The 22,751-nt window shown below is 40.2% G+C and overlaps 3 protein-coding genes across 5 annotated transcripts; all 3 read right to left on the bottom strand.

Annotated features, from left to right (window-relative positions):
• Positions 1-5,346: 5,346 nt before the first annotated feature.
• Positions 5,347-12,366, bottom strand: LOC115035982 (protein LBH). Of its 3 annotated transcripts, XM_029494061.1 has the most exons (5): positions 12,153-12,366; positions 8,556-8,628; positions 7,457-7,631; positions 6,810-6,913; positions 5,347-5,365 (listed from the first exon to the last, which is right to left on the bottom strand). In XM_029494061.1, the coding sequence occupies exons 2-4, from the start codon at positions 8,625-8,627 to the stop codon at positions 6,846-6,848; spliced, it is 315 nt and encodes a 104-aa protein (XP_029349921.1). In that variant the 5' UTR covers position 8,628; positions 12,153-12,366; the 3' UTR covers positions 5,347-5,365; positions 6,810-6,845. The 3 variants fall into 3 exon arrangements, with proteins under 3 accessions (XP_029349921.1, XP_029349920.1, XP_029349922.1); XM_029494060.1 differs by lacking the exon at positions 5,347-5,365 and having other exon boundaries at positions 6,739-6,913; XM_029494062.1 differs by lacking the exons at positions 5,347-5,365; positions 12,153-12,366 and adding an exon at positions 11,504-11,563 and having other exon boundaries at positions 6,739-6,913.
• Positions 12,367-14,059: 1,693 nt separating this feature from the next.
• LOC115035808 (neuroblast differentiation-associated protein AHNAK-like) lies at positions 14,060-19,120 on the bottom strand. Its single transcript, XM_029493819.1, has one exon. The coding sequence runs from the start codon at positions 19,030-19,032 to the stop codon at positions 14,929-14,931; it is 4,104 nt and encodes a 1,367-aa protein (XP_029349679.1). The 5' UTR covers positions 19,033-19,120; the 3' UTR covers positions 14,060-14,928.
• LOC115036247 (neuroblast differentiation-associated protein AHNAK-like) lies at positions 19,083-22,656 on the bottom strand. The gene is made up of 3 exons (XM_029494371.1): positions 22,579-22,656; positions 19,198-22,530; positions 19,083-19,088 (listed from the first exon to the last, which is right to left on the bottom strand). Exons 1-3 carry the CDS (start codon positions 22,654-22,656, stop codon positions 19,083-19,085), a joined length of 3,417 nt encoding a protein of 1,138 aa, XP_029350231.1.
• Positions 22,657-22,751: the final 95 nt, after the last annotated feature.

Genomic DNA, 22,751 nt, shown 5'->3' with positions numbered 1-22,751 from the left:
TTGGATTAAGCATCTTGCAGAGAGCGTCTTTTGGATGAGTCTGATTAATGACCCTCGACGCCTCGTCCACATGATGATATTATTATGGGATGATTAGATTATATTCAGCTTCGGCTACCTCTAATTTTCCTTCAGCTGCAGTGTTCCACGTTTTGAATTTGAATGAAGGAGAAAATTAATCAACGGTGAGGCAAAGAAAAATATTTAAAACAGCCATTTATCTGTAGCTGAGATAATAAAAAAAAAAAAGTGTATAAAGGCAGAAAAACAAAATAAAGCAAAACAATGACTGCAGAAAAGTTCTTCTGGTTTTAAATCACTGCTGTTTTATCTATCAGCACACAGCCAATATTAATGTTAGCAGAGCAAATAAGAGCTTCATTAAAGTTCAGAGGTCACAAGGTCATCAGACATCAGGGGCTAGTTGGTTAGCATGCTAATCTGAGCAGATATCAAAAACTCACAAACAGCCTCTTTAATTCTGCTGTTTGAATGAATCAAACGCTGAATATCTGTGCATTTTTATTTTTGTATCTTACTGAACTAAATTTACTGAGAAGAAGAAAAGTACACAAATGAGCAGCTTTTGTAATGTTGGTGTCGTCATTTTTAGACATTTTAATTTGGAAAAATTGCATAATGTAACCTGATAAAGTTGTAAGACAATATCAGTTAATTACAGGATTATTTCCTTTGCAGGGAAAATAACTAAAACTATCTTTTGATAAAATCCCGCTCTGTTATCTCAGAAATATAATGTGTTTCTCAAACTGAGTGGCCTCTGCTGATGAAAGCACCGTCTAATAGTTAAATGCTGAGAGCAGTGATGGCTGTGCTCTGCAGACCTGAATCCATTTCTGCTGTTTTGGCTAATTATTCATTCATTTGAAAGGAGAAAAGACTGAAATCCTGTCAAGATATTTGGACAGTAAGTGAAGAGTTGAAAAGAGGCTAAATGTCACAGTGTCAGCATCGGAAACGAAGAAATGAAAACAAACCGCTTTGTTTCAGGCTCGTTATTTCTGCTCCGGCGTTCAGAGGAGCGATCTGACGGAGCTCAGGAGAATAATGGTGAAGCCATGAAAGCAGCAGGTCACACGACTCGACTCCACATCAGCACACCAACAACCCTCTTCCACAAACACAGGACTTTGGACTCATTTTCATCCCGACATCACTCTGAAGCTCCATCTCTGAGACATGATGATCAGAAGACTTGCTTTTTTAAAAACAAAAAGGAGAAGGTGGATCTGATTTTAAAATGAGAGACTGAGACCATAAACTCATCAGAAAAACGCTGACTGAGCTGAGAGGAGGGGGGACATTTTCCCATAGGCTTCAACACCATCACATTTACAACCAGTGGAATAACCACCTGATGGTCATTAGTTAGGATGCAGGTTTATCAAATACAATATACTCAATATAAATTTGAATGTAAAAGGATAAATGAGGAACTGAAACTGTGAAGATTCTCTCGGGAACTTCCTGTCAGATGTGTTTGAACTTTTTAAACTCAACAGTTTTTGGAGGAAAAACGACGAAGCTGCATTCGTTTGTAGCATCATTTCAGTTCCAGTGTTGCTCCTTTCAGTGGACTTACTAAAATAAAACCTTTTGAAAGAAATGTCTCTCTCCTCTGTTGAACTCTGAGGTTGACACTGGGACTTGGACAGACTTTAAATAATGCATGCAGCGTCATCAGCCCTGCGCGGGGTCACGGGGGCTCTGCTGGGCCGGAGAGGCCCCCGAGGCATCTGCGACCTGCTGCCTCTCCGAGCAAAATCAGCCGCGGTTCAATTTCAATGAAGTGATATTTGCTCCGCGGCGTCAGGAGATCAGATTTGTAAATGTCGTGACGGAGGGAGGTGTTTATGGGTAAAAATACTAAGTTTGTCTGAATATTTCACAGTTTTTCTGCTTTTCACTCACCAGATTTCTGGGAAACATCACTGCTGTTGGTCTGCAACATCTTTAGCTCTGAAATCTTGCAGGTTTTGGCCTTTTGACTGCACAGGCTGGGAAAATAAGCAGAAAACTGTAACGGAACATCTTTAAAACAGAACAGAACTATTACAAATATACAATGACATATACAGTCGCTCCTTCATAAAATCCATCTGGTCCAGTAGGCGGAGGTTCACCTCCTCCCACGGCGGCTCACATCAACCTCCCAACCGGCTCCAGGCTCCACCTGCAGAGCCGCCCCATCTAAAATTGATTACAGTGACATTTACTATTCATAGAAAAGGTTACTGGAGTAACCCTGGGCTGTGCCGCATATTTGAGTGGAACATTATTCCCGAACAAATGAAGAGGCCGCTCTTCACTGAACCAGTGTGCACCGCAGCTGAATGACAAACTGGTTGTGTAATTATGAAGAACCTGGATTGTGTCTGTTGGATTTCTTCCCTGTTTCTCTGTTTGTGTTCTCACACTGACAGGCACGGAACAAAGAGATGCAGACAGAGAGCGTTTCAAAGACCACATCAGTATTTTACAGTTTTATATAATATTTACAACAAGTTGATGGTTCACATGTTTTCAAGCTTGAGAGTAATTTCTGAATGATTTATTCGTTAAAAATAGGCTGAAGGGTGTCGATTAAAACCGTCAGTGAAAGTTTTTCATCAGCTGCTCTTCAGTGAGGGATCACTATTTGGCAGGTAACCACGGCAACAAGACTCCCGTTTCATCCGAAATTACCTGAAACCTTTTTAAAAGTTATTTTATTTTTTAGCTTGATAGGATGGTTTTGAGACAGAGAGATGAGGAGCGACGACCAACTGGGAATCGAACCCGTGACGTCTTTTGCACTTTTGGGTCAAGTAAAACTTTTCTCTAAAAAAGTTCACAAAATAAATCAAAAACTCACGAGATGTTAAATTACGTTTATGGGGAAAAACCACGGCGACTATAAAGGAGGAAAGGAAAATGGAGGAAGTAGAAAGGTGGATCTGAAGTCTCGCCGTGTGTTCGCTGAGATATCACACATAAACAAGGTCTGCATGTGTTCCGCTCCAAGCAGCCGCAAGTCGAGTGTTTACGCCAAACATTTCCCGTCATGGCGCCGAGCTCGGTGACCATGATGAGTCCAACATGGAGCCGTTTCTACGCGGCGTGGGCGTCCGACCGGAGCGCTGAGAGGCCTCAGAGGAGCCGCAGCTCCTCGCTGGCCGACGTCCGTACGCTGAGTGCTCTTCATACAATCAAACACACTGAATCTCACTGCTCTTTAATTCAGCCGCTGCACATTCGAGTGTTTCATCAGTCGCGGCCCTTTGAAGAGCCAACTCCCCTCTGCATGTGTTGTACAACACGTGAGACCTTTGACCTCCACGTTTACAGACACTTAACTTGATTCAAGTCTAAACACTCAATGCAGAGCTAATCAGTTTTACACTGAGAGATGATGATTCTACCAAACAGGAGACATTTAACAGTGAAGCTTTTTCTGTCATGATGTTTGGAGTCAAGGGGAAACAACAATATATTATACTTAGTTCAGATGTGTATCAATGAACCAAAAGTCAAAGGCAATAAAAAAGTCTCAAGAAAAACAAATAAAAATATATTTTCATTTTATTCAGCTTTAATTTGTGGTTCAAATCAAAATAAATATGAATTCTATAGCAAATGTCTAGTCTCAGTATCACACTGTGAGCACGGTTCATCACTCCACCGTCGGCCTCCAGGCTGCCACAGACATGAAGTCAAAGTTTTCCTGATAATTCATGAGGCGCTAAATGTTCTGAGTCCCAAATATATTCATGACACGTTGGGTGTGCATGAGTTTACTTTTATCATAAAGTATCTTTTCTACTATGAGAGAAAAAATATATCTACACATCTCAATAAAACAGCCGTTGGTCAAGCTAAAAGTTAAAATTTGGAAAATATATCAAAGTATATTTGTAAAAAACAAAACATTCATTCATTTATCTTTCCTGAACTCCCCTTTGAGCAAATCGTAACCACTGACCTGATATTTTACATCCAGACGGGTTTCTGGTGACGTAAACTTTGACATTACAGCTGCAGAAGAAGCGTCATTATCCAGCCGCGTGGAGCCGTGAGCGGTGGGCCGATGGCGTTACCTGAAAGACCCGTTTGAAGCCAGCAGGAGTGGGAGATGAAAGTCCTGGCACAGCACACTTTCACATCATCAAAACACAACTCCCTCACAACACTCAGTGGCACTAATGGCTGTGTTAAAAGGTACTTTTAAATACACAGATTTACAAGTGGCTGCTGGCAGGGTCTGTGCGGTCTTTGTTCCAAACCGAACATGAATGAATTGGACATAATGAAACATGAGAGCAGCTGGAGGAGATACAGCAGAGCAAAATAACGCTGATTTACTGCCAGCGAGACATTTGACATCCAGAAAGAGAGATGAATCTGTTTCAGAAGGTTCTTTTTGTAGCAGCAAGAAAGTACTGAATACACGATATAGTGCTTATAATATTCAACATATGGGCTCTAAAATGAATAATGATCAGGTCGTTTCATTTCATGGTTGTAATATTTATGCTAATTTATTTTGCTATAAATAATTACCTCGTGGTGTCCTTTTATTTTTCCCTGAGCCCCGGGGCCCCTAAATGTTTGTGCACGGCCCTGCTGCTAAATCAGTGTCAGGATTACTTCATTAATACAAAAATTATATACATATATACATGATTAGAAACATGCACAGATTTGATTATAGTATTCATAGAATGCTGTATATACGGATAAGTATTAAATCAAAATGCTCCATTAAATTCACCAGCTGCTCTCTAGCCCCGTCCGTCTGGTGCTGCGAAGGGACAGAGTTTTGTTGGTTTTTAATTAACTAACGCTGCCTGCTATAGCCGAAAATAACTATCACAGCAATGAGAGTGAAGCCGGGCAGTAAAACATAAACTACAACGTTCCACAAAGATGATATTTCTCCGTATGAACCCCCTTTTTGCATCGTCACTGGACATAAAAATATCAAGTACAAAGCCGGTTTATATGAAAGGCTTCAATCGATGCAGATGAGGCTGTCGTTCAGAACAAAGTCAGAAGCACTCAGCTGTGTTGGTGTTCATGAGCTGCGTCTGCAAATCTCGCCTCACAGCGGCAAAATGTTAAAAGCTTCCACCTTTCACTGAATGATGTGTAAAATATGAGTTTGTTCGAGTGAGCAGAGAGGCAAGTGTGAGTCTCCCTTCCTCTGGAAAAACAGCTTGTGACATTTGAGAGATAATTGACACTGCGGCCCCCCTCCTATGTATCCATCCATCCATCCTCCTCCTCCTTCGCTCCCTGCAGCACCTTCATTTTCCCAGGAGTGACCCCACTTGCTCCGATGAAGTGCTCTTCACAGGGCTGTCATCTGAAAGGTCAGATCCGGAGAGCGAAGGAGTCACAGAAGAAATAAGATGGAGATGCTGACTCCATCTCTCTGTCTGGATCAAGACACCAACCTGACCTTTACCAGCGTATCAGCCTCAACAAAGCACCAGAGTGTGTGTGTGTCTGTGTGTGTACACACCACGCAGAGGAAGAAACACACAAGCAGACTGAGACATTGAGCGTCTCCCTTACTAATAGTTATACTTGCAACTAATATATTCATTTTTATTAATAACAACTTTTTGGTCTTGGATGTAAAATCCAAAGGCAGCTGTATGGGTGATATAATCATCTGCTTCAATCAACCTGTGGAACTTCACCCAGTGCTTTGTAAGTTTTGCCGTCAGACATTTTTTGAAGCCATATTTGGCGGCTAAGGTGGAGCTGAATGAACAGGAAGTGAACAGGAAGTTTTAAAAGTAACACAACCTGAATTCAGACCAAAGTTTGAGAGCTGAAAGTTTTCCAGAAAATCTGTTTAATGATTCTGAATAGAACGAACCTTCACTTCAACCAGCAAGAACCACAGTGACAATAAATTAAAGGACGTTTTAAGAATTTTGAAAAGGGGTTTATTAGTTTTGCAATAATTGAGGCATCCAGTATTTTAAAAAATATCATGTCTGTGACAAGCAACACACTTCTAAAATATTTTGGCTCTTTTTTTTTGTCTGTAACAAAATGGACTGCCTTTAAATCCCAGCCAACATATTGCTCCAATAACTTTAAGTCAAACAGAACACGATTAAACTCCCTTTAACACCTACTGCGTGAAGACACCGCGCACGTTTCATCATATATTAAAGAACGTAATAACACCGAAATAAGTGATGAAATACTGCTCTTTAAAACATCTTAGCTATTATTACGAAGTGAATTATTCAGACCAAGATCACCAAACTACAGCAGTGAGCACTTTACAAACAGTGATGTAATTTACATCTAAAGTTAATGTAAAAACTGCGCAAAATACAGTAGCTACCATTATAAGTAGTGGTGGTATGGAACACAGGCGCTAAATACTTAAGACAGCATTTAGGAGCATCTGTCCAGATCAGATGTGCAGATGATGTCATGGGCATCTGGACGGCGAGGGCTTGGAGCCAGAGAGGGGAAATCACTTGGCCTGATCAAATTAAAAATGAATATTGATATCAAAATCAAACCGCTGGGAGCTCTGCCCTTAAAAACACACTCTGCTGTTATCAGGTCTCGTCTGTGTTGTTGATTTCCAGGAAATTTTAGTCAAAAGTAGAAACAGGTTGTCAACTTGGCCCCTTCAGTCTGGCTCCAAGCCCCGTGAGCTGGGCTTTGGGAATCTACCTTTCCTCCTCCGTCTCTGTGATCTTTCTATCCACACAACGTGCTCTTCTACGGGACTCTTGTTTTTTTTTTTAAACTCATCCAAGTCTGGACGCACTCACGGTTAAACAGCAGATCTTCACAGGAGGAGAGTACCCTCAGTTGGAGTCCTGCAGCTCGGCCCCTGAAGCCTCTTCATCCACGCCAACTCTCGACTCCTCCTCATCTGGAAGAACACGAAGAAAACAACAAACTCTTAAACACATCTTCACTGTCGCTGTCCTGTTTCTGAAGGAACGGAACGGAAGACAAAAACATGTTCTCCCATTTATTTTTCACTTACAAAAGCATCTTTTTGTCTCAATACCCCCCCAAAAAAAAAAAAAAAAAAAAAAAATTAGCTTTTGTTTAACTTCTGTAAATATTTGCAACAATCAATACATTTCATATAAAATGTACATTTTTATCAATTTATAGTTAATAACAGTCTCATGAAAAAAGAACATTTAAATAATTGATTTATTTTACTAAAAGGTATTTATTTAGCTTTCTTCATTATATTTATTATCTGAGCTGGGTCGGCACCAAACACCGCTGATATAACGTAAAGCAGCAACAGTTTGCCACCAAAACGGATCTCACCTTTTTACAGGTAAAGAGATTTATTTCTAAAATCCAGCAGATCTTAATCCTCATAAGGACAGATACAGGAGGTGACTCAGCATTTAGCTGTTAGCTGTTAGCTGTAGCTGACTGGACAAGGCCTCACCTGCAGTCGGTTCCTCTGCACCCGGTCGGTCAGCCTGGGCCTCTGCAGAGCCCGGCTCATCCGGCGGCCAGCGGAGCTCCCCACTTTCCACCTCGGCTCCATCCGTCGGCTCCACCACGATGGAGGGAAGCCTCTTGGACAACTTTGGATACCTTTCATGGGTATCTGGGAAGAGCTGGAGGGAGCTGATGTAAGGTTAACTGAAGGTTTGGTGTATTTACAGGGAGGGGATGAGGTGTGAGCGTCATACATCGAGCTGCACGCGGACGGACAAGAACAACAATGTGGTAAAGATCAGATTAGCTGCTGAGATGAAAACTGCAGCAGATTAACAGCTGGACTTGAAGGTGACCTGAAAACCTCCACAAGTTCAAACAAGTACATACTTGTACATATTTTATTATTAAATTCTGAGTTGATCTGGGCCAGAATGATCACCATAGTTTTTCTAATTCTTGTTCTAAATTTATACATTCATTTTTTAATCTGGTTCAGAAAAAGCATCTCTACTGTCTCTAAGTCGAGCAGTTTATTGTACTGTTGGTGTATTTATGGGAAACAAATCCTTAATTATCAGGCAAATTGTTGAAAATGAAAATCATGTTGTATTGAAGGCCTGAAACTCACTAACCCTGACCATAAACTCATAAATCAAGTAAAGTAGGGACATTTCCCCATAGACTTCAATAAAATCTGACTTTTTAAAGCCAGTGAAGTTGCCCCCTGATGGTCCCAAGAGAGAACGAATACTTAGACTTCACTTTACATACCCAGATTCTACATCCACTTTTAGAAACTGTCTCTTTTTAGCTTTTAATAAATTGTCTGGACGTAGAAATCACTAAATGTGTTCTTATCAGAACAACCAGCTGATGTGAGACCAGAAACACAACCAGCACAGCGAGAAAGTAGAGCTCTTCACCGAGACACATCAAATCTTAAAAGTAGCAGATGATCGCCGGCTCTGCTGGGGAAAACACACAGCACTTAGTCCAACCAACAACAGCCTCATCCCACTTTTCACTCCCGCTCACTGCTGCAGTAACACAACACAGGGAAAAGATCATCTAAACGCACAAACACACACCAGGAAGGATACTGTTCCCTGGTCTCCTGCTGCTCCGCTGAAGTCCTCTGTCCCGGGCTCCAGGGAGTTCATCACCTCAGTCATCCTGAAGGAGAACTGATCGATCAATGATACTGAACTACTGACATCAGGTTCTTCTTCAGTACTCTTATTTATCAGATATTTATCATTTTAAGAAGTGATGCTTTGGTATCACTCATTGAATAATTTTATCAAAGGTACAAACAAAATCTCCTTACAAATCCAGGATGATAAATAAAAATAGCTATTTTGATCTTTTATTTCCATTTACAGGAATTATCCTGTAACAAAAATAAAATCTAACTGGACTGCTTTAGACCTGGACCAAGTCACTCCAGAGAGGATATTACCAAATATTATACAAGTTCAACACAATCACTTTGTTTTGAGTGTCAATCTGTGATATGATTGTGTATTGTTCCATCTCAAAGAGTTGCAGATTCAGATCTGATCTCTTCATCGGCCTGTTCCACCCTGACGTTTGATAAAATTGTTATTTAAAAAACAAACAAATAACAGCTTCAACCTAATTTATAAGCACTGCCTGACCCATTACCTTCCTGTCGGTGTGTTATCACCTGCTTAAAGGAACAGCGGGTGCAGAAAACATATTACTGAAGAAGTACATTGCACATTGAAAAAGCCCGTTGACAGTATCAGCCGTCCGCTCACTGGTGAAACGCACTCTGCATGTGAGAAGTTATCAGAAACACCACTTTCCATACAATCAGACCGGCAGTTGCTGTTGCCATGGGGACGAGCGATTGAGAATTTATGCCTCTGATTGTCTGAATAGTGCACTTTGCCTGAGAGCTGATTTTGGGGAGGTATTCATGTGTGCCGTGAGGCTTCTCAGTGAAACCTGGTATCTGTTCTGCCCTTCACCCTCCGCGGCAAAGAGACAATACGGCCTTTATTCCCCGTCTGAGGCTGCCATTGTTCCCCTTGTGCGGCTCCATGCCGGCCTTATATCCGGCTCTGCTGCTCAGAAGGTGTCAACTGGAGAGGAGGCCCGCGGAGCCCGGCACATGAAGTCAGCCCGAGCTCTGCTTCTGAGAAAAATGCTTTCACTCTGCAGTGATGTGGAGCGTAACAGACGCAAGAATTTAAATGTTGATGTCAGGCGTGACATTTCAGTCGTGACTTCTTTTTTTTTTTTTTTTGTGCTTCAGCTGAATAATAATGCCTTATTTGAGGAAGTTTACCCATGTGTTAAAGTCAGACCGCTTACAGGAAACTGCTTCACTTCTGCCTGAGCAGATAAATGAAACGTTAAGACCCTCGTCTTTCTGTGTTTGCCCTGAGCGGGGCCAACGTTTCTAGCTGGGTCAAGAGGAAGCAGCAACTTGTGATTGAATTTCTTGAATTTTATGTAAACTATAATGTAAAGGCTCCAGACCAATCCAAGGTGGTACAACCCATTTAATTTTGAATTATCTAGAGAAATCAGATTGTAAGATGGGCCGAAGAGCTCCTGTTACTGAACTTTTTGGCTGTTACTTGATTACAGCGTTGAATTTGTGTTCAATCACCAAATTAAAAATAAATCTTGGTCATCTCAAAAGCAGAGAATCCTGCGAACTGTTTTTAAATACAGTTTCATGTTTTGATTTGTGGAAAATGTCCAACTTAACAGCAGATGTCAGATAGCAAACAGTCCAACTTCCACGACGGTTGTAGAGAAACAAGATAATTTAGAGTCATGTTTATGTCCATCTGATGAGTCCAAGTCTCTTAGCTCTGTGTTTGGTCTCCACCAGTACAAGAAAACATCAGGTCTTTCAGAAAGACCTGCTAATTCATTTGCCATGCTCACCAGAGTAATGTGGCTGAAAATTAGTATCTTAAAGCACTTATATAGCAATTTCCTGCACAAAGTGTATGTTGGCTGGAAGCAGCGACTTCTACAGTGGATTCCTTCAAAGGCATTACACAAATAGAATATGAGTAGAAGTACTTGATTTTAGAAAGTGCAAATATACAGTCTTATCTTTTCTCAGAAAACTGATATATTTTAAATTTAAGATGAATAATTAGATAAACATTCTCATTTTAGAGGCTGTGACCTTCAAATGTCAGAATTCATGAAATAAAGCTAAACTCATCAATTACTTTTATGTTGACTGAATTAGTCAACAATCCGTGTTCATTAACATCTGCCAAAGTATGTCTGGGCCTTGGAAAGTCTCAGGAAATTATAACAAGAATTTCTGACTTTATTCAAACTAGTTAGACGAAGAAATTGTCAGCAGGTTAATCCACAATATAATTAAAATAAAATGTAGAAGCCAAAAATAGACAGAGACACCGTGATGTACTGAGAAATCACTCTGGTATTAATTAGAGACTTGAGCTTGCAGTTAAGATTCTTGCACCCACCAGAGTTTTGTAGAAATCAGTTTTACTCATAAAAACGCACACAAAATCTCCATTTCAGTCCTGAGCTCGCTGCCATTGATTCCTTCCCGTCCTTTTGACAGAGTTACATCTGGATTTTGAAATTCTTCTTTCTTCTCTGTCCATCATGACATTCAACATGGTGGATTCTGTCCATTTAAAGGAGCAGCAGCTCCCAAAAAACATGAAATACTCCAGCACCAACAGACAATCAGCTTTTTTCTTTTTCTTTTTGCAGATACAGGGAGTGGAACTGCAGGAATGGCCGCTGCACCCGCTCCCCTCATATCACTGCTTTTCTTCAAACACTTTTTTTCCCATCTCAGTTACTAAATCAGCCCCAGCAGCAGAAGCAGCTCTGCCACCTCCTCAAAAGCAGGAACATCAGATACATCCAGGAACTTTTTAACTGCCCAAGGCCATAACAAAAAAATGAAAAATAAATAAATAAATAATAATAATAATAAAATAAATAAATAAATTAATTAATTAATAAATAATCCAATAAATGGTGAAAAATAGGGTTATTATTCTTTACTTACCAGGCAGCCTGGTAAAAAAGGTCCGACTGCTGTTTCTGGTTGCAGTTAAATATGATTTTTCTGTTCTCTTCTGTGCTTGTTGCCCCAATTTACATTTCCTGTTCTGTCCTGTCCTGTTTTTTTTTTTTTTTTTGACTCAGATGCACTCGGTTGGTGATCTAATTGCACAGAAACTTATTTCCTCTGCATTTTAAATATTTGCAATCTTTAAAAAATGTCCAGACCGTGCAGGTTTGGAGTAAAGGTTCACCTGTCGGTGCTCACACAACAGGTAGCCAGTTCAGTACAGAGGGCAGCTGGGGGTACTATTAATAGATTTAAATACCAGTATATATAAAAACACAGCTTCTGCTACACCTACACTGACACACACTGTACAGGCTGATCAGTCTCTTTCTGTCTTTCTGCACACAATCCCACACACTGAAGGCATCAGCAGCGCACAAAATCTCAAACAAAAAACAAACCAAACAGGTTTAATGAATTTCCCTGAAGCTCAAAGATCCAGTTTTTAAATGTGAAAGTGAGCCATTATTCTGTTACTTTCATTAGAGGAAAAAAAAACAAGAACAGAAAAGAAAAGAAAGAATAAAATCATACTGTAGTGGAGATGTTTCTGTGTTTCAGTGTGTGAATAAAAGCTCCGTACCTGTCTGCGGGCTGATCCAGAGTCTCAGAGCAGGACGGTGTCCGTCCTCCGCTGCTTCATCACACTGATGCTGCTGCTGAGGTTGAGGATGATGATGGTGGTGATGATGATGATGGTGGTGATGATGATGATGATGATGATGGTGATGGTGATGATGATGATGATGCGGTCTGTTGTGGGCGCTCGGGGCTACCGGTGAAGTTGCCGCTCGCATCCAAGTGTTTAGAGCCTGCGCAGTGGAGCGGGACCGGCGCTGCCTTCCATGACTATCGGAAACTTTCCTTTAGAAGATGAAGTCAGCGTCAACATGACGGTTTAAATGAAGGGGGACAGTTTTTCCCCATTATTGATAGTTGGAAGCGATATATATATATATATCTACATTTATGTGTGTTTTGTTTTTATATTCTATGCATTTATGGACATGAAATTCTTATATATTAATTAGTTAGTAGTGGCATTATTCATGTGTAAAAATGTAATAGCAACATCCAGATTAAGCTTCCAGTTTTGTTTTGTTTTTTTTTTTTTTTGGGGGGGGGGTAAAACTGGGGCAGAATAATAAAAAAAAATCTTTTTAATTACATTTCAAAATTAACCGGTAAATCCTGAATGTATAATTTACGGGCAGTCCCTGAAGGCGTCGCCTAATCAGCAGCTACAATCCAGCCGTTAACGAGCGGAAAGGACTGAAAACGTTGGCGGCAAAACTTTGTCGGGTAATTTTAACACATTTTATACACCCGAATATTTAACTTTATAGACCCGTGAAGATTTTTCCTCCGTTAATATTGTATTTTATAACGTATTTTAAGTTCCGTCAACGAGAGCTTCCTTCAACGCTAAACGTCAAACTCCAGCAAAGCCCTTAAGCTAGCAGCGAGGCGCCGTGAGATGACGTCATCAGAGGGAAAATAGCTGAAAGCTTCTTAATGCTAATGCTAAGTATCAATAAGCAAATTTACTTAAAATATCAATATAGATATTATATTCTACAGTGTCAGATTATATGATATGGCACTGTTATTTATCCCGTAAATATTATTAATTTAAATTTACATAAATATCCAATCCAACTCTGACTTCAAATGAAGCGAGAACAAACTTTAAAAGCTGAAGTTAAAGTTCACCATCGATGTTATAGCTACCGGTCCAGGTTGGCCCCGCCCTCGTCCGGAGCGTTGGCTGGTGATTGGCTCCTCCAACCCCCGTGACCCGGAAACGGATTAGCGGTAGCAGACGAATGAATGAATGAGAAGGAGCGATATCGTGTCAAATTCAGCCCTTTTTCTATTACCAATCATACAAATCTATGACAACAACAAAATAAAATATAAATTAGTTGCAATACTCGCAAATGGAGTGTAGTAAAAAGTAAAGTTTCCTCTGAAATGTAGTGGATTAGAAATATAAAATGGCATGAAGTCCGTTCGAGTTTTGGTGTGAAAGTATGTTCTTACTCTAGAGACTACCGTGTATGAGGCAATATTCAAATTTTTTCACTAAGCAGGCACAGAAAATGTTTGACAGAATAGATAATTAGCATTTATTTCTAGTTTATTGTGTCCTATGAACACAGAAAGAGTACAAATACACTTGTGAACTGTGTCTCCCTCTAGTGTCTGAATACGTGTTGAAGCTTCAGTGTCAGCATTGTGTTGTCAGGAAATGATAAACTTAGGTTGAATATTTCTCTTATCAAAGTGATATCGAAAAAGAAAAACTTTACCATAGCTCTAATAAGTGTGTTTGATTTTTATGATCTACTTATTTCCTTAAATTCAATAAAAAGAGTGAAGTAGGAAAAAAACAGTTTTTTGACATGAGAAAAAGCTTTATCACCACATCCTGAATATGTCATCATCACATTCAGACATATTGTTTATATATTTATTTATTGGGTATATCTTTGCAAACACGGTGAGTTAAAGCCTTTTAGAATAGAAACAGGAGCAGTAATCAAGTAAAACTCCAGAGTTCATTAAAAGCTATTTACACAGCCACTGTTCCCATTTTGTACAGTAATATTGAAAGAAAACATGTTATAGTAATTTTATTGTAGCAAATTAGGCTCTAAGTAGCAAAGTATTACTAAAAATATAGTTGCAGCATTACATTTTCTTCTTTGATCACAAGCATTTCATTTCAGCTCTACATTACTATTGTGTCTTTACATTTTAGCTACAGCAACGAGAATATCTTGGTGATACATATATGTTAATTTTTCTAACATAACTGCTGTATTGAAGGTCTTATCGCCCATCAACTTTCCAGTGAAATTAATTACAGTAAAAATATTTTGGGATGTCGGTAACATTTTTGCACCAACTACTTTTAGATCAAATGCACTGGGTGTCATTGTGCAATCATTAAAAAGCAAGTAACTCTAAAATTGTAGAATTGTTATTTAAAAACTATGGAGTGAGAAAGTTAATAAGAATTGATAGGCAAAAGACATGGTTTACTTTAGTTCTGTACCATAAGCAAAGATATTAGGTGAAGCTGTCTCATAATTTGCAGTAAGGGCAAACAGGTCATTAACAGATTGATTGGCTTTTTTGAGTTACATGAATCTGTCTCTTTATAGGTCAACAACATGCAGCCAGAGATCAAAGTTAACACCTGACGCCCAACAAATTCGATCCTATGATGATGGTAAATCCAATTGCTGTCATGTTTTCTCTTTTCTATCTCACTTTCCTCTTACATGACAGTGACCAGTGAATTGTACTGTATTTTTTAGACATAGTTGACATCAAGTTTCATGATAGCAGCTTCATTTCTCAGCTCCGTCAAAAAACTTCATTTTTTCTGAGTGCACCGAGTCTCTCAGTCGCTGTATGGATGAGGCCGTCTCGCCTGAGATGGGCTCGGAAGTGCGTGTAATTTGTTTAGTTATAACAATTGTTTCTTTGGTTTCACTTATTTCAGTTGATGTTCCCCTTACAAAGTACTTCCCAAGGATTGATTTCTTGCTGCTTTGTGACTCTTCAACTGTCCATGATGCAGCTTTGCTAGCCTCTGATTCCAGAGGAAGGCCTCCAGATGATTGAACTTGAATAGCAGTTACTACCTTGGCATGCTGTGCCTCAGGGGTTGCTTGTATGTTTGATGTAATGACGTGTATTTTTCCAGATTCCAGTCTGAGTGTATCCTCTGATGAAGATGAAACTCCAGATGACAGAATGGTGATTTTCTCAGGCAAGTTGGGCTCAACAGAGATGAGTCCAGTACTTGTGGTGGAGGTAATGATGTTACTACGTATCTCTTCAAACCCTGCAGTTACATCAGGACCGGTGTATTTAACAGTAACCTTGGTTGGAGAAGATGATGACAGACCAAGGTGCTCACTCGTCATTGCAGAGCTGATATCCGCAAAGGCATCAGATGACTGGACAGAACAGGTGGGACTCACTTCCTCATCCCCCGTTTCCCCCGCTGGGCTTTTTTCATCTTTCTGTTGGTCTTTTTCAGAAAACTTGGCAGGTTCTGATGGGGAGGAAAGACCAAACTTAGGGAATTTGAACCACCCTGTCCTCTCAGGACTTTTGATAGTATCTTGCTTTTTATTTCTTTCACTATCTTTTGCCTGTAACTCAATTTCAGTGGGTTTTGCTGTTTTTTGAACTGCCTTGGAGGTTTCAAGATTTTCTTCTTCTTGTTCTATTTCTGGAACATCAAACTCAACGTCAATGTTCTTGAAAATCTCACCAAATGATGTTAATGTTCTCTTTGGTGACTTAATCTCTTCTTGGGTCTTGATGTCCATTTTCAGCTGATCTTCCTCTTCTGGGACATATTCGTCTTCAGGCTTTCTTGAGAAACTCAGCTTTGGCATTTTAAAAGATGGCAGTTTGAATTTACTCGGCGACACAAGACCCGCACCGTCAGTCTGAGTCTTTTGTGTTTCAGAATCTAATGTTTTAGGCACATCAGTTTTAATTGTAATACTTGGACCTTTAATGCTGACAGCAAAATCCTCCTTCGGTTCAGCTACAGTAGTTTCAGTAGACAATGCTGCATCAGATCTTTCTACACTAACACCTCCTATTTTTGGCATTTTTACTGTTGGCATTTTGAATTTTAATGGTGATCCTCCAGCATCTTTTGACTTTGCTTCAGTTTCCACACTGGCTGACGATTCTTTGGTATGAACTTCTGGGAGCTTCACCTCTGCTTTAACTTCTGGCAGTGTGACGTCCACATCCTGCTGGAATACCTTTAAATCAGCTTCAGGTCCTTTAGCTTTTGGCAGTGTAATGCCAAACTTTGGCATTTTAAATTTGCTTCCCTGTACGTCTTGTTGGAGCTCAGGAGTTTTCATTTCTACTGCAGGCTGTCTGACTTTTATTTCTCCCTCTGGAAGGGATGCATGAGCTGGCACTGAAATGGCACCCTCAGCTTTTTTGACTTCAACACTAGGCAATGCGACTTCAGCTTTAGCCCCCTGTAGTGTAACATCTGCACGTTTTGTTGATAACGTTAAATCAATTTCAGGCCCTTTAATTTTGGGCTTTGAGATCCCAAAGTGTGGCATTTTAAACTTGCTTCCTGATCCCTCAGTTTCAATTCCTTTAGCTTTTACATCAACAGACTGGCCTTCTATGTCAATGCTGGGTGCTGTCACATCCACTGCACCATCAATTTCAATGTCTTTTTCGACATCTGGCACTTGCACACTGACCTTTGGAGTTGTGGCGCCAAATTTGGGTAATGTAAAAGTTGGCATTTTAAGTTTTGATGGTGATGCTTCTGCATGACTTTTTTGAGCTTCTATCTCAGGGGTCTTGATTTCCACTTTTGGAGTCAGTTGCTTTGTTTTAACATCTGGCATTTGAACTTCAGCTTTGTTTTCAGGGAGTGTGACGTCTATATTTTTCTTTGATAAGCTTAAATCGATCTCAGGGCCTTTTACTCTTGGCATTGAGATGCCAAACCTTGGCATTTTAAACTTGTTTTCTTGCCCATCTAATTCTATTTCACTTTCTGTTGGCTTCAATTCCACTGCAGGTGGTTTGACTTTCACATATCCCTCTGGAAGAGAAACAGCAGCTTCTGGGAGACTGATATCAACGTCAAGCTCTTTTGTACTTTGCTTTGAAAATGAAAATTTGGGTAATGAAAACCTTGTTTTTTTCAATGTGGGATCAATGTCTGTGGAAGGCGCCCCCTCTACTGAAATACTTGAGGATATGTTCGCGTCAATATCTGGAGGATGTATTTCTGTTTTGGTCTCTGGTAGTGCAACATCTACTTTTGGAGTATCAAGGTTGACATCAGCTTCGGGGCCTTTAATGCTTGTCTTTGAAAATGAAAATTTTGGCAATGTCCAGCTTGTCTTTTTTGCACTTGCATCACCCTCTGCCATTGGTGCCTCAGAGGCTGAAAGGGACACCACAGGCTCTTTGACTTCAATATCAGGAAGTTTGACTGCAGCTTTCACTTCTGGTAATTTTAAATCTGCTCCATCCACTTCAGGCACTTCCACACTGATCTGTGGAGAAGTAGTTCCAAATTTGGGTAATTTAAATGATGGCATTTTAAATTTAGATGGTGATCCTTCAACATCACTGGACTGAACTTCAGTTCCAGAAGCTTCAGTCTCTACTTTGACCGAAGGTTCCTTTAGTTCAACCCCGGGGAGCTGGACATCAGCCTTGCCTTCTGGTATTGTCACATCTACGTCCTTCTTTGATACACTTAAATCAATTTGAGGCCCTTTGACATGAGGTGTAGAAAAGCCGAGACTTGGGAGTTTAAACTTGCTCCCTTTTCCTTCATGTTCAGTTCCTGTCGTTTTTATATCTATTGATGGTCCTTGAGTGTCGATGTTGGGTGCTGTAATTGTCACTGCAAGAATCTCTTCTTCACCATCAATCTTGAGGTTCTTGTCTGTAACAGGCACTTCTACGGTGGAACTCGGAGTGCTAACCCCAAATTTGGGTAATTTGAATGATGGCATCTTAAATTTTGATGGTGATGTCTCTTTTCCACTAACTTTGATCTCAGGAGTTTTGATTTCTACTTCAGCAGAGGGTTTTTTCAGTTCTACATCAGGAAGTTCGATTTTACCTTTGGCTTCTGGTAGTGACATTTCTACATCCTTCTTTGATGCGCTAAAATCAATTTCAGGTCCTTTGACATGAGGTGTAGAAAAGCCGAGACTTGGGAGTTTAAACTTGCTCCCTTTTCCTTCATGTTCAGTTCCTGTTGTTTTTATATCTATTGTGGGTTCTTGAGTGTCAATGTCGGGTGCTGCAATGGTCACTGCAAGAATCTCTTCTTCACCATCAATCTTGAGGTTCTTGTCTGTAACAGGCACTTCTACAGTGGAACTCGGAGTGCTAACTCCAAATTTGGGTAATTTGAATGATGGCATCTTAAATTTTGATGGCGATGTCTCTTTTCCACTAACTTTGATCTCAGGAGTTGTGATTTCTACTTCAGCAGAGGGTTTTTTCAGTTTTACATCAGGAAGTTCGATTTTACCTTTGGCTTCTGGTAGTGACATTTCTACATCCTTCTTTGATACGCTTAAATCAATTTCAGGTCCTTTCACATGAGGTGGAGAAAAGCCGAGACTTGGAAGCTTAAACTTGCTCCCTTTTCCTTCACGTTCAGTTCCTGTTGTTTTTATATCTATTGAGGGTTCTTGAGTGTCGATGCTGGGTGCTGCAATGGTCACTGCAAGAATCTCCTCTTCACCATCAATTTTGAGGTTTTTCTCTGGAACAGGCACTTCTACGGTGGAACTCGGAGTGCTAACTCCAAATTTCGGTAATTTGAAAGTTGGCATTTTAAATTTTGATGGTGATGTCTCCTTTCCACTAACTTTGACCTCAGGAGTTTTCATTTCCACTTCAGCAGAAGATCCTTTCATTTCAACATCAGGGAGTTGGACTTCAGCTTTGGGTTCTGGTAGCGCTACATCTACATCTGGCTTTGATAAACTTAAATTGATTTCGGGTCCTGAAACCTTTGGCATTTTAAACTTTTTTCCTTGCTCTTCAAATTCTGCTTCACCCTCTGGTGGTTTCATTCCTACCTCCCCTCCTTTAACTTCCACTTGTACCGCTGGGATTTCAACGTGAACGTCCTGTGGGCTCACATCAACCTCAGGGCTCTTAATGTTTGGTTTTGAGAAAGAAAACTTGGGCAGTGAAAACCTTGGTTTTTTCAGTTTAGCATCCACCTCAACAGCAGACTGTTGCTCTATCACAACAGCCCCCGAAGGCGCCTTGACTTCTGGCAGCGAGAGCTCTGCTTTAACATCTGGTACATCAACATCTATGTGTGGCTCCGGCATCTGAATTTGAGCACCATCAATTTTTATCTCTTTGTCGCCATCTGGTAATTCCGCACTGATGTTTGGAGTTGTGACTCCAAATTTGGGGAAATTGAATGTTGGCAGTTTAAATTTTGAAGGTGATCCTTTTGAGCTGCTTAACTGAGCTTGAATCTCAGGAGCATTTACTTCTACTTTCACAGAATGTTCCTTTAGTTCAACAGCCGGTAGATTGACCTCTGCTGTGCCTTCTGGTAGTGTGATGTCAACATCTTTCTTGGATGAGCTTAAATCAATTTCCGGTCCTTTTACTTTTGGCATTGACATTCCAAACTTAGGAATTTTAAATTTGCCTCCTTTTCCATCAAATTCAGATTTTTTAACTTCCACCTTTGCTTCTGGAATAGAAACATCTACATTTCCAAGATTAACATCAATTTCAGGACCTTGGGGGAGATTCACCTCAGCCTTAGCCTCTGGTAATTTGACATCTATATCTTTCTTCGATAAGCTCAAATCAATTTCAGGGCCTTTTGGCATTGTGATTCCAAACTTTGGTATTTTAAACTTGATCCCTTTTCCCTCACCTTCTTTTCCTGTCATTTTGACATCAAGAGATGGACCCTCAATATCAACACTTGGTGCTGCAATCTCACCTGTGGTGCTGTGTTTAGGTATTTCCAACCCAGCTCCATCAACTTTGATGTCTTTTTCCAAATTAGGTACCTCTGCAGTGATATGTGCAGTGCCAGCTCCAAATTTAGGTAATTTGAATGTTGGCAGTTTAAATTTTGACGGTGATCCTTCCACGTGACCTAACTGAGCTTTCATCTCTGAATCTTTAAATTCCACTTTAGCAGAAGGGTCTTTGAGTTCAACATCAGGGAGTTGGACTTCAGCTTTGCCCTCTGGAAGTGTCACATCTACGTCTTTCTTTGGTAAGCTGAAATCAATATCGGGTCCTTTTACTTTTGGCATTGACATTTCAAACTTAGGCAATTTAAACCTGCTTCCTTGTCCATCAATTTCTACTTCACACTCGGGCTTCACATCCAGAGCAGTTTTAGGAGCTTCTGGGATTTCCACCTTGGCTTTGGCTCCAGGAAGTGTGACATCTGTGTCTTTCTTCGAGAATCTTAAATCAAATTCAGGTCCATGTACTTTTGGCATTGTAATTCCAAATTTTGGCATTTTGAACTTTCCGCCTTGTCCTTCAACATCAGTCTCCACATTTCTGACCTGTACCTCAGGTTTTTTGACCTCTACTTTTGTATCAGGTATCAACACCTCTGCCTTTCCAAGACTTACATCCATTTTAGGGACTTCAGATTTTGTTTCCGGTAATGTGACATCTATCTGCTTCTTTGACAAACTTAGATCTATATCAGGTCCTTTGACTTTGGGCATGGAGAAACTTGGCATTTTAAATTTGGAAGGTGATCCCTCTGGAACATCAATCTCAGGAGCTTTAATGTCTACTTTTGCAGATGATGTTTTTAGATCAACATCGGGGAGGTTGATGTCTGCTTTGGTTTCTGGTAACTTGACATCCACATCTTTCTTTGAGAAGCCTAGATGAAATTCAGGTCCTTTGACTTTTTCCATCGACATTCCAAACTTTGGCATTTTGAAATTGCTTCTTTCGTCTTCAGCTTTAATTTCCAGCTCTTTATCTGGAAGAGAAACATTGACCTTAGGAGCATCTGGGAGTTTGGCTTCACCTTTCATCTCTGGTAGTCTGGCATCTACATCTTTCTTTGACAAGCTTAAATCAAATTCAGGCCCTTTGACCTTTGGCATTTTGATCCCAAACTTTGGTATTTTAAATTTTCCACCATGTCCATCCATGTCTGCCTCAAATTCAGGTGATTTAATCGCCACAGCTATCTTAGGAGCCTCTGGAAGTTTGAGTTCAGCTTCAGCCGTTGGGATTTCTATCTTAGTTTCTGGAATTGAAACATCTACTTTTCCAAGATTGCCTTCTGGAAGATGAACATCAGCTTTAACTCCTGGAACTTCCATTTTAGTCTTTGGAATTGAGACATCTACTTCTCCAAGATCCAACCCTGGAAGTTTGACACCAGCTTTAGCCTCTGGTAATGTCACATCTACATCTTTTTGTGATAGGCTTAAATCAATTTTAGGCCCTTTCACCTTTGGCATGGAGAACCCAAAATGCGGCATTTTAAACTTACTTCCCTTTCCCTCGTGTTCCATTTCTGTGGTTTTCAAATCTATTGAAGGACCTTCAAAGTCAGTGTTGGGTGCTTCAGTGTCGATAGCAGCCCCATCATCAGGTATTTTAATGTCAGGTGCTTCTGCAGAGACTTTTGGAGTACTAACTCCAAATTTTGGTAGCTTGAATGTTGGCATCTTAAATTTTGATGGTGATCCTTCAATACTCTGTTGGTGAATGGCAACCTCTGGGGCTTTGACCTCTACTTTAATCCCAGCTTCTGTGTGTTCAACGTCAGGAAGTTCGATATCCGCTTGAGGTAATGTCACATCTATATCTTTCTTTGGTAAGCTCAAATCTGTTTCTGGGCGCTTTACTTTCGGCATTGATATTCCAAATTTTGGCATTTTGAACTTGCTTCCTTTCCCATCAAGTTCAGTGGATGTTGTTTTTACTTCAAGAGATGGACTTTCAACATCAATATCGGGGGTTTTAATGTCAACTATGACACCTTCAGGTGATTTCAGCTGTGTTTCAGGAAGATGAATATCTTTGCTTTTGCTGGATACTTCAATATTTACATTCGGGGTAGAGGCTCCAAATTTGGGTAGTTTGAAAGTTGGCATTTTAAATTTTGATGGTGAACCTTCTCCATCCTTCTCTGTTCCTTTAATCTCAGGACCTTTAATTTCCACTTTAACAGAGGGTTCTTTTAGTTCAACATCAGGGAGGTTGACTTCTGCTTTGGCTTCTGGTAGAGCCAGGTCAACTTCTTTCTTTGATAAGCTTAAGTCAAATTCAGGCCCTTTTACTTTTGGCATTGTAATGCCCAACTTTGGCATTTTAAACTTACTACCTTGTCCATCGAGTTCAACTTCGGTCTGCAAAGGTTTGATGTCCAGCTCTGGTTTTTCAACCTCTATTTTCTTCCCTGTAATATCAAATTCTCCACTTCCAAGAGTAACATCAACGTCAGGAGCATCAGGGAGTTTGATCCTACCTTTGGTTTCTGGTAGTGTGACATCTCCATCTTTTTTGGACATGCTTAAATCAAATTCAGGCCCTTTTATTTTTGGCATTTTGACACCAAACTTTGGCATCTTGAATTTACTTCTTTCTCCATCAAGTTCAACTTCAG

The sequence above is a fragment of the Echeneis naucrates genome, chromosome 22 (genome assembly GCF_900963305.1).
Source record: "Echeneis naucrates chromosome 22, fEcheNa1.1, whole genome shotgun sequence".
NCBI lineage: Eukaryota > Metazoa > Chordata > Actinopteri > Carangiformes > Echeneidae > Echeneis > Echeneis naucrates.
This window is presented reverse-complemented; position numbering and strand designations above follow the sequence as displayed.

Bases quoted from the DNA above. Each gene is read 5' to 3' on its own strand.
- LOC115035982 (XM_029494061.1), bottom strand. From the start codon at position 8,627: ATGACTGAGGTGATGAACTCCCTGGAGCCCGGGACAGAGGACTTCAGC. The intron at 7,632-8,555 runs GTATCCTTCCTG...AGCTCCCTCCAG, and splicing joins CAGCAGGAGACCAGGGAACA to CTCTTCCCAGATACCCATGA. The intron at 6,914-7,456 runs GTGAGGCCTTGT...GTGTTCTTCCAG, and splicing joins TGCAGAGGAACCGACTGCAG to ATGAGGAGGAGTCGAGAGTT.
- LOC115035808 (XM_029493819.1), bottom strand. From the start codon at position 19,032: ATGAAAGGATCTTCTGCTGAAGTGGAAATGAAAACTCCTGAGGTCAAA.
- LOC115036247 (XM_029494371.1), bottom strand. From the start codon at position 22,656: ATGTCCAAAAAAGATGGAGATGTCACACTACCAGAAACCAAAGGTAGG. The intron at 22,531-22,578 runs GTTACTCTTGGA...AAGAAAATAGAG, and splicing joins CTGATGCTCCTGACGTTGAT to GTTGAAAAACCAGAGCTGGA.